This window comes from Rhipicephalus microplus, chromosome 2, assembly GCF_043290135.1.
Source record: "Rhipicephalus microplus isolate Deutch F79 chromosome 2, USDA_Rmic, whole genome shotgun sequence".
NCBI classification, from domain to species: Eukaryota; Metazoa; Arthropoda; class Arachnida; order Ixodida; family Ixodidae; genus Rhipicephalus; species Rhipicephalus microplus.
The window spans coordinates 93,612,062-93,623,432 of NC_134701.1; the positions used below are offsets into that span (position 1 = coordinate 93,612,062).

The 11,371-nt window shown below is 44.6% G+C and overlaps 1 protein-coding gene across 1 annotated transcript; it reads right to left on the minus strand.

Annotated features, from left to right (window-relative positions):
- Nucleotides 1-1,367: 1,367 nt before the first annotated feature.
- Nucleotides 1,368-7,312, minus strand: LOC142796324 (uncharacterized). Its single transcript, XM_075886660.1, has 8 exons — nt 6,973-7,312; nt 5,932-6,061; nt 5,627-5,802; nt 5,110-5,169; nt 4,979-5,038; nt 4,810-4,914; nt 4,641-4,754; nt 1,368-4,344 (listed from the first exon to the last, which is right to left on the minus strand). The coding sequence occupies exons 2-8, from the start codon at nt 6,045-6,047 to the stop codon at nt 2,183-2,185; spliced, it is 2,793 nt and encodes a 930-aa protein (XP_075742775.1). The 5' UTR covers nt 6,048-6,061; nt 6,973-7,312; the 3' UTR covers nt 1,368-2,182.
- Between the last annotated feature and the right edge of the window lie 4,059 nt (nt 7,313-11,371).

Below are 11,371 nucleotides of genomic sequence, written 5' to 3' on the forward strand. Positions count from 1 at the left end.
CCCTTTTGAAGAGTGCGCATTGAATATTTCAGACATAACGTTGAGTATTCGACGTCACACGTAGAAACGCTGGTACGCTTCACTGCTTATCAGGTAACCGACGCCGACAATCTGTTAGCTGCTATCAGTGCCAGGGTCCTGCTCAAACCTAATTTCTTGACAAGGGGTGAAGCTCCTTATAACGCACCCATTTGTCCTTCGTAGCCGTTGTAGTATGTAACAAGTATAACATGTGGACTTCCAAGGTGGTGCCGGTGAGAGATTCCTTCTGTGCGTTGTTGAACAATAAAAAATAGTGTTCAATGTACATGCCAATGGTTGTTAATAGGCAATGAGAGACAGGAGCATTCGGCTTTTAGCTAACGCGCATGCTGCGATCCCCATTAGCAGCCATTGGCATGTAGATTGAGAACTATCTGACAAGAAAGGGTTGCTACGTTATACTCGCTGGGTGTAACCCATAGAGAAATAAAAAAAGGTGAAGAGTGGACACTCCCGTAGACCCCAGCGGCCCAATCGACTCTAGCACACCTAGTGGTTGATGAGAGCAAGTGGCTTGCGCTTCCGGTTTCGGTTTCACTGGCGCAACTTTTGAATTACTTTGCATAACCGACGTTTGGCTATGTCGTAAGTTCATAATTTCAGACCACTATTCATCGCCCAAATGTATAGTTTTTGTAGGTCGTTTTGATTTAGCGATTCCCTGTTTTGTTTTGTTCAGTGGTTCGTGCGAATCGGTCGTGACGTAATTTTTATTTCGATTAAGTTATAATAAAAAGAGATGCAGGTAATGATAATTCACTATCGTTTTATTCATCGCGCTTGTGTTTTTCTTTTGGAACAAGTGATCAATGTATCAACAACAAGTATCAGTCAAAGAAACAGAGCATCCGCAATGTTTTATTCAAAGGCAAGGTAGAGTATGAGAATATAAAAAGCATAATATGACAAAGGTAGACAACAAATGCATCTCGCCTTACAAATAAATTGTAACAAATATTGTAACAAATACATAGAGAACACAGACAACGCACACATCGCTAGAGTTGGCAGAAGCCGAGAAGCTGGTGAAGTATGACACACCGGGCCAGTGGGTAACTAAGGATCTACGGCAAAAACATAGCGCACAATGCTGATGAAGAAGGAAGAAGTGACATATACACAGCAATGAAGTCGCGAATCACGCCTGGGCTTAACTGAAATAATGCATAGAAAAAAAGAGCGCACAGAAACCACACGACACAATATAGCAGAAAGGCAAAGGTGCAGTGTGCTGGCTGTGCTTAAGAACAGCTAGTCCAAAATGAAAAAAAGCAGACTTGATGCCTGCTTGTCCTCAGAAAGGTAGGGCTTTGCAGCTTGCTCACTACGTGAAAGACAAACTTTATGCTACAACACTGGCAGGTCTTGTGGCTTTTGTTATGCGTCGCCTTCATCAAAAACTTAAGATCCCAAGTGATTTGCGTTTGGGTGTTGCTGTGACGCTTGCGAGCTAAAATAGATTGTAGTCATCACTTAATCCAGAATTGTGGACTTTAATTGGTGCTACGAGAGCGGTATTACAGGGCTAATAAATAGCACAAGGAAACCACTTTGGCTCATTATTTTTCACAAAGGCTCTACATTGTACGTTATCACTCACAAGCTATATAAAAATAAAATGGCAGCGTCCGCAGCCCCATCAAACGCTACAAGTTTGGGTATTCTTTTGAAAATTTTGATGGGCAAGGTGAGGAGGTTGATGAGAAGCTAAAATACGAAAAGCGTGATAACATGAACCATGCCCACTTCATACTGTGTTCCTTACCCGCTCGAAGACATTTCAACAAGCGGTTTTGTTATCGATATATTACTTGAGCTGGAGAGATAAAGCATACACAGTGACCAAGCGACCCACAGTAAAGTGTACAGTTCGCCCGTATTTGCTACAAAAAATACAGACAGGATACCCTACATTCTTTTTAAGGTTATGCAAATCACTTCGAGCGAATACACAGTGTTTGTACTTTTCGTAGCGGGTAACCAAAACAATGAATGCAACGAAGGAGTGGTTAGTCCAGTTGAACTGAATATAAGCATATAAGACCATAATGAAGTCTGCTGTAACGAAGTAATAACATAACAAAGCTATTGCACGATTCGGCTCAACTCGAATACTTTAGTGTAAACCCGCCGCTAATTGCTAACCTTTGAACTTGTCAAGCTGCATGCCCGAGACTGAAGACTGGAACCTAACCCTGTCTAAGTTTCGGTTCACAAAACGCACATGCCAACATAAACGAACCCGGCAAAACATTTTCAGAAACTTAGCGCGACACCCAGCAGAGCAGAAATGAAAATCGCCAACACTTGACAGATGGTGATACAAAACATCGCACACTTTCAGGTGATGTGCAGTGGCCTCAATTATGGCAAGAAAGTGAGATTCAAGTTGTTGTACGTATGCAAAAGCTGCTTCTGATGGCACAGTGAGATTCCCAAAAAGTTTGCTGGGGACGTGGTATGCTTTGAGCATTGTGAAATACTGGTGGGTACCCTTAAGCGTCTCACTGTCGTCTTTCAGTAACTGTGGGCAACTGCAACCGTCACATGCATTCCGAAGGAAGTGTTTGATGAGAAAACCAGCTACATAATATGCAGCGGAGTCATCGATAATATGGGAGTGAATGTTTGTCGCAAGTTCAGAGAGATCGTCTAGAGCGGGAAAGTCGTCAGGCTGTGGCTGTGCACACTCCTCATTATCCACAAGAGACGCACTGGTGAGGGAGAATGGCGACAGCTGTTCCTGGAGGAGGTCACATTCATCATCCTCGACATTTCCGTATTCTGACAGCTTGAAGAGTTTTCTTATACAGATGTGCTTCAGGCCACAAATAAATTGTGCTACATTGGGGTTGGTGTTGCAACCCTGTTTTTGCCTAATGTGGCCAAATATGTTCTCCAGATGATCCTGTTGAAGCCTGCGTGTTAACAGGTATTCAAAATTGTAATTTTTGGAGAGGTCGTCCCATAGTTGACAAATTGCCTGAATTGTAATTTGCCAACCTACGATGGTTTGTGGTTGACGTCTGCCAACAAACTGCCATGATGCAATCCAGGGAAGCTGGCCTCGGAGGAAGTCAATCAGCTCTGAATCATTTTTCATGATTGCATGCCGCAGCTTTTGCGAAGTTCTTTTTTTACTCGAGCTGTTCAAGGCATCGAAAATCCTGTCCATACGATCACAAAATTGAGCTGTAGGGATGGCCGAGGCAGGCAGCACCTTCGCATACACCATTGCCGTGATAGCAATCGAAACTGATGCACTGAGGACCTGAGTTGCTCTGCTGACCTTCATATTAGAAAAAGGTTTCTGATGAACGTGCCGTTCAGTCAACTTTGGAGCCAATCGCAACCGCAACTCATGTGAGGATTGGTAAAGGCTTACAATGTGCGACCAGTTAACGATGTCATCCCCAATGTATAACTTGTGTGCTTGGACATTATTGCGCGTTGTTTTAATTAAATGCGGAACATCAAAAATGTAATATACCCGCTCACCATTAACTTCAAAAAAAGGCTTTGCTACAGTCACTTTTAGTTGGTTAGAGAGACTTACATTTGAACTGCCCTGGTCACAAATGACTGCTTTCACTGCAATATTAATGCTCCTAAGCTCCAAAATGAGTGACACCAGCAAGTTATGCATAACAGATGATGGTGTTGATGTGTGCCCTATAGTAAAAGCAACCGGTTGAACCCACTTTCTCGAAACACCAACAAGAAGAAAAACCAGTGCTCGATCAGCGATGGTTGAAGTGCGATGAGTGCCATCATCTGTAAAACCCTGGACAACGTCTCTTGAAGCATCATAGTACAAATTCTTTTTGAGTGCTATTTCGTCGAAAACTAAAGCGCACACTCGGTCCCGTTCATTCCAAGCTTGAGTATTTGTTGCAATGGAAGAAAGGATTCCTGGAATTATGCCTGGAGTCATCTTAACATTAGCTAGCCACCTCCTTAATGAACGCCGGGAGGGCAAAGAAAAATACGGAGCCAGAAATCGGTATGCTCGCGGACCTCGGAAGTTTAAGTGAAGAGCGAATTTCTTGAACCACACGGGAAACCGCTTGCCCTTGCGTTTGGGCCTCAAGCGAACATGTGCAGAAAGAAGTTTAAAAACCTCCTCGGTGACGTGCGGTCGGATAACTTCAAGGGCCTTCGTAGTCGATGACGGTGCTTGGTGAGGCTGTCTCTGCAGTCTTTTGATAGTTTTCCGCTGTGCTGCTACTTTGGCTTGCAGATGTTTAATGGTTTGCTTGTACTTCATTGATGGAGACATTGTCGCTGGCACACAGGAACGCACTGCAATAAACAAAAAAATTGATGTAAAAGCGAAGAACAACTAATCCCATACGAGCACTTTCCTCGCTCTTTCAGACCCAAGGTGCACAACTTTCTGTGGTACAAAGTTTTCGATTCCACTACCTAAAAACAAACCATTCACAATGTTGACAATGCACAAAAAAAATGAAAATCACTGAGAGCCCACCCTTACATTTTGTAAGTGCACACGTAGTGTCCTTTTGAGGATAGTTTCCTCAGAATGTCCTAAACATAAAATAGCACATTAAAAACTGCTGCAATAAAAGCATAGTCACCATTTTCTCTAAGGCACTCAGGCGTGGAGCTGTTGGCGGAGACGTCTTCTGGAGGGTCTTGTGAAGCTTGTTCAGTGCCTCGGACAATGCTGTCGGAACAATCTTGCGAGCGGCCTGTGGAAGTCTCTATATCAATCCACTCTGGTGTTGAAGTGAACATACAACTTACCGGCCACACAAGTTCCTTTTGTGACAGCTGAACGACTGGTTAAGGTTTTCTCCGGCAAGACGAAATCATCAGAAATGCTTTCACCAGCTACAAGGGAGCTGCCACCTGCAGAGGTTTGGTCAACAGTCAATTTGGGTAAAAAAAAAAGAAATCGCGACACTGAACGCACCCTGTTCATCGGGGCACCTCAATGTGTGGGAGCCGCTTTTTGAAGCCTCTACCGCAGGTCCTGAAGAGATGAAATTACGACAATGTGTCAGTAAGAGGCTTAAAATAACACAAACTGAAGCTCATCCGCACCTTGCAGTGCAGCTTCTGCAGCCATGTCACAGTCACTACTTGTAGCGACGCTCAGAGAACCTGCATATATGTGCAGTTGGTACAAGTTACAAAGCTTGTAGCATGGGGAAACTTAAACAGCTCTTTCAAACGCATAAATTGGTCGAACGTGGAAGAAAAGAGACGGCACCAACTAGGAAACAAGTAATTTGTGATTTTTGGAATTATCAACAGTGGCAGCTTTCACTGATGAAAGGTATGCGTACATGTGCACTCAGGCTTGAAGATAACGTGAAATAGCCCTTTAAAGTCTTTCAAAACAAGTTGCGCAGGTCCAGAGCATCAAAAAATGACAGAAATGTAAAGCTGCTGTTAGGAAGGTGATAGCCCACAATTCACAGAATTTAAGACTTTCCAAGTGTTACTTCTGTAGTGAGGTTTCTCTATCGGCTACAAAGATCTTCACGGTTAACTGTCGCCACTGATTCAATACAAGTGGCTGCTATTGCACATATTTGAGTTTCAGTCAATCACTTACATGGTGCAGCTGGTTGCACACTGGGAACAGCCATTTTTGTAAGCCTTGTGTGCCCAGGGTCCATGAAACTTTGAGCAGTAAAATGGTCGCTACAAACCCTGTACGTTGCGTACAATAGGCTGGCCGGCTTACTCAGGAGATCATCGCGTCCAGCATACTGCATCCATGCTTTCATCCTGCATTGGCAATGAACTATCAGCTGAAAGGGGAAGTGCTTGAATAGTGATTTTTTATTGTTACCCTCACTTAGCAAGTACGAACAGTAAGCCTACAGACATGCAAACCATACAAAAGCTTTAACACACCTGCCGTCCCGTGGTACGCGGAAGAAACTCGTCCCAGGCTTCTTGTGGGTTCTGCCATTGTTGAAGCACCACGATACACAGCAGTAGCTGCCGTAGCTTGGACCGCCGGACGGCATGGCGTCAGCGCGGTCTGAAAATGTTAGTAAGTGGATGCTTCGCTGTCAAATTACAAAAAAGATATGTGCACGTCATAAGTGTACCAGCAAACCCCTTTGAATGATTAGCTAATCGATGCACAATACAAAACCAGTGATACATCTCTGACCCATAAAACTCTGACTTACAAAGATATACGTCAAGACCACGAACAAAGATCTTCAGAAGTTTCCAGGCCGCTATCCCTTGTAATGCAATGGTATCGCGGCCTGGGAACATTAGAACACCTTCGTGCGTACGCAGTATCAGCAGTACATTGGGAAGAAAAATCGTAGTTGAAATTTGTGCGGTAAAATTATATTGGAAACGTCAAAAAAATTTGTGGGCAGCTTGCACTAGTGGCACAAGGCTAGCGAAGAAACGAAGATGATGGCCACTTGGCTAGTCCAGATTTGCCTCCGGCACACCAAGAATTATTCGTGTTCCGAGCCTTCGGGAAATGCGTCGTGAAGCATGCGAGGCCCAACAAACGCTTCTCAATATTTTGCACCGAGCCTACGACCTAGCTGCCCAGCTATGCTCAGCGCACAGACGCTCGCGTCCGTGGCAGACGCAGCACGCGTCGCCTCGGCTTGACGCCGTGCCGCCTTTGCTATACTGCATACGTTGCACAATGTTCCCGTCTAACCGCCGCATAGAGCCACAAACTTTCTTTTTAGCGAACCTCCCAGTCCTTACAAGCTTCAGAAAAAGGTTACAACTGCGTGAATGAGACGCCACGTAAGAAACAAACTCGCACACACGAAGCGCAACGTGTGTGTGTGCATCTTTCTATGTTTGTTGCATGGTGTCTTTTTCGCGCAGGCGTAACCGTTTTCTGAAAAAATGACCCAACAAGACCAACAACATGTCATTCAACAAGCTTCGCTTGAAAACGTGCCTCACCTGTTATCTCACGCTTGAAAACGCCGACGCAGCCGACGTTGACGAAAGCGACGAAAGCTTCTCGCTGTCAGTCATGCATGGGCTTGTCGCTGGGTAGATGGTGTTTATGACAGTACGGCTGAAGAAAAATAATCGCGTAAGGTGTGTTGAATAAATCGTTTTTATGTATAAAGAACATACCAAATTTGGGCGTGTAATTATTAATTTGTGAAAACAATTCTGTTGCATTGATTATAACTGTGTTTTTTTTGCGCTTGCGCCCTCTGACGTGTGGTGGGAGCACTAGTTCGTTACGTAGTCGTGACGCACTTCCTGAGGCCAGGTTTTGCAGAGTGTCCGCTCTTGTCTTCTTCTTTCTCTATGTGTAACCTCCTTAGTTTTAGAAAGGTTTAGTGAGCGTTGAGCCGCAGTGCCATGAATACAATGAACAAGTATATACCAAGAATGAACTCGAGGTGGTTAAAGGTGGGAAGTAGATACGAAGCGCAAGCCGTCAGAAAGTAAAAGCGGAATTCTCCTGTCTCTCATTTCCCATTAGCAACCATTGGCATGTACATTGAGCACTATCTAACAGGAAGAGGTTGTTACGTTATACTCGCTGAGCGTAACCTCCTTAGATTTAGAAAGGTTTAGCGAGCGTTGGGCCGCCATGCCATGATTACAGTGAACTAGTATATACCATGAACTCGAGGTGGTTAAAGGTGGGAAGTAGGCACGAAGCGCAAGCCGTAAGAAAGTGTGCGTGTGCCACCTCTCGTTCTGTTCTTGGAATGTCCGCTAGATGGCGGTGCATTTATATGGGGAATATATGATGAAAAGATGCGACATGGTGGTAGTTGGAGTGTAGAATAGATGGACGAACGGACATACAGACAGATGCAAGGATGGACGCATGAACGGACGCAGGGGCGGATGCATGGACGAACGCAGGGACGGACGCACGAACAGATGCACGCACGGACATGTGGATGGACGCATGGACGGTCACACAGACGGACGCATGGACGGACAGAAGCAAGAACAAATGGACGAACGAATGCTTCGCCCCACTCTCCATCATTCACTCCGTGGATATGCTGCCATTTTTTTTCGTGGATACAAGTTGTGCCCAATAATGAGTTTAACTTGAAGGGAGTCTGCTCCGTTCGGCTGCATTACGACGCCGTGACAATATTGATTTACGGCAAATACCTAACTCTACAAGCGGGTGTAGAAGGGGAGCAAGGGGGAGGCCATGTCAGCCCTATATGTTGATTGAGCATATTCTCGTTCGCCAGTGATCAACAATCAGGTTTTTCGGAAACGCGGAGCTTTGAAGACAACGGCAGCTAGGGACCTCGGATGTTGCGTGCCAATAAATATTTATTTCCCGAACCTTTACCCGCGAAAATACGGGGACAATAGGCAACAATTCAGCCACTTCGAGCAGCCTGTCATTGCTACATTTTCATTTTTGCGTCCTTAGAGAAGCTTGCCTTCATTCGAACACGCTCTGTGTTGAATGTGGAGGTTAGGGGGGAAGCTGAAGCCGCGGTGAAAGTTTCCTCGCCTTAACAGAGAACCTCCAGCACGCCTATGCCTGATCACAGTTCGCACTTTCTGTTTTTAAGAGAATTTTATTTCTGAAAAAAAAAGAATACATACACAGAACACATTTATATGTTACATTTTTCGTTCTCAAGACATTGATAATATATTCTAATATACATTCAAATGCACAACAGGAACTGTACCTGTAAACAGAAATTCAAACGTTCACAAAGAAAACTATGCGCCGGCGTTCGTACAATTCATGAAAGTGAATGAAAAACAATATAAAATGCTTATATGAATAAGTAAATACTTATACAACACTAAATGCAGGTTCAGTGCAATCACAAACACTAGCCTACCTTTTCAGTAATGAAGGCAAGGCATGGCCACTTTGTTCGTATAAAATATCATCATCAAACGCCGGAAGAAAAAAAAAGAAGACTGCTGCCTAGAGCGAGCGCGCGCTACTTCGCTTCTTCCAATAAACCGTATTCGTTCGAAGCAGTCCCTGGTCTCGATCGTTTTAATATTAGTGCCATGACCAGGATACTACCTCCTCGCCGGCAAGAAAGGTCAACCTGCCACGAAGCAGCAGAGAAGAAAACGGCGGAGGAGCAGAGGATCGACCTGGATCGAGCGACGAGACCACGGTGGAGAGTACGAGCATCAGAACGAACGATTGACAAGTAAGGAGTCATTGTTAACCACCTCAATATGAGCAAAGAAGTGATAACAAAGAAAAGGAAAGCGCTTCGCTCTCAGATCACGCGACTGATTAACGCAACCGAGCAACAAATTAATGATGGAGCTAACCGGGAGCAGCTGCTTACAACGCAGGCGCAGATTAAAGCAATAAGCGACAGTCTCAAGAGCGCAAACGAGCAAATGGAAAAGTTTCTAACAGAAGACAATGCCGAAGCTGAATTCGAAAGCGTCATAGAGTACGACATGAAATTAACGACGATCTTATCTGCAATAGAAATCAGACTTCGACAGCCTGAACAATCAGATTCAACCGATAGGACAAGGCAGGTGACGCCCTCAAGTACGGGACAAGAAGCAACGGAACTAGTTAAGCTACCGAAGCTTGAAATGATAAAGTTTGGGGAAAAAACTTTGGAGTGGAACCGCTTTTGGTCGCAGTACGAGTCAGCAATTCACCTGAGACCGAACATGAGCAAGGGACAGAAGTTCAATTACTTGTTAGCATCACTAACCGGAAAAGCTGCAGCTGCTATTGAAGGACTTCAGTACTTGGCAGAGGAAAATTATGATGACGCAATCAAAATACCGCAAAAAACGTTCGGCAATCGAGAACATTTCATTGAAATGCACATGAATGAGCTATTGAGTTTGGAGAAAGTGAGGTCTGTTCAAGATACCGATGACTTAAATAGGCTAGTACAGAGAGTGCAAGTTAACATATTGACACTCAAGTCACTAAAAGTGGAAACCGAGAGCTATGCGCCGATGTTGTTACCGGTATTGAAAAGAGCAATTCCACCAAAATTATCAGTGCAGTTCAAGTCAAAATAGGCTATGAGAAACAGCTCAGCTTCAGAAAACGGTGAGCAAAACAACGCAACGGGAAAAGCGTGCGAGGAAAAGCTGGACAGGCTTATGTTATTCTTAAGAGAGCAAGCGGCTTTTCGTGAAGAAACACAACGTGAACAAGAGAGGATAACTGCAAAACCAAGAGAGAACCGCGGACAGATGCGCACAACTTCATGCTTTTATAGCTCAGCGGACAGAATATGCTTATTCTGCAAGCGGAAAACCCACGCAACCGAAAACTCTCGTAGGAGCATTCCACTGGATGAAAAGAAAGGTATGCTTAGTGAAAATAGAGCATGCTTCAGATGCACGCGACCAAATCACACTGCACGCATTTGCAAGGCCCAAGTAAAATGCGAGCAATGCAAGGGACGACGTGCCACGTCAGTGTATTGAACGGTGATGCAGAAAACAAGGGCAGAGCTGGTCTCAACAGCGCAAGCCGAAGCGACGACGTCTACGCTACACGCAACCGAAAACATCAAGCATAAGATTGTGCTTTTGCAGACGGCTGTAGCGTGCGTAGAAGGAAAAACATGTGGCCGACATTGCCGTTTGTTATTATACAGCCGAAGTCAACGTTCATTTATTGAAGCGGGATTAGCGAAAGAAATAGGTGCGGAGGTGTTGCGACTGGAAAGGCTTACGATTGGTTCATTTGGAGGAGACGAAAAGGTCAAACTAATGAACGTGGTGCAAGTGACTGTAGGATCACGAGAAACAAGCACGACAACAGTGATTGAAGCGTTACAAGTCGACGTCATCTCGCACAGTTGTATACCCACTCCAACTAAGAAACTCGGCGAGAAAATTAAACTGCTAAATATGCAAGTGGCTGATCACAGGACCAAGACGACTGCAACAAATTCTGTAGAACTACTGATCGGCTCAGACTATTATTGGGAATTCTTTACTGGTAGAACTCAAAGAATCGAGGACAGACTGATGGCTGTAGAAACAATACTGGGATGGGTGCTGCAAGGGCCGTCAGAGCAAAGCAAGACAAAACTAACACATAATCAAGCAGTCATGGTTCTGAAGGTCGAAGCTGCGGAGACAGAACTCCAGCAAGAGCTACAGAAGTTCTGGAGCCTGGAGTCAATGGCGATCACAAGAAATAGTTTGGATAACACCAAAAATGAAATGGTCGAAGAATTCGAGCGCAAGATTGTACAACAAAACGGTCGCTTTCAAGTCAGCTTGCCATAGAAACATGACGTAAACTTGTAAAGCAACAAGAAAAATGCGATAAAAAGACTACAGCAACTGACTAAAAGGCTGCAGAAATATGAAGACATGCTGTATCGCTACG

Bases quoted from the DNA above. Each gene is read 5' to 3' on its own strand.
- LOC142796324 (XM_075886660.1), bottom strand. From the start codon at position 6,047: ATGCCGTCCGGCGGTCCAAGCTACGGCAGCTACTGCTGTGTATCGTGG. The intron at 5,039-5,109 runs GTGCGGATGAGC...TCATCTCTTCAG, and splicing joins TGCAGAAGCTGCACTGCAAG to GACCTGCGGTAGAGGCTTCA. The intron at 4,915-4,978 runs GTGCGTTCAGTG...AAACCTCTGCAG, and splicing joins GAGGTGCCCCGATGAACAGG to GTGGCAGCTCCCTTGTAGCT.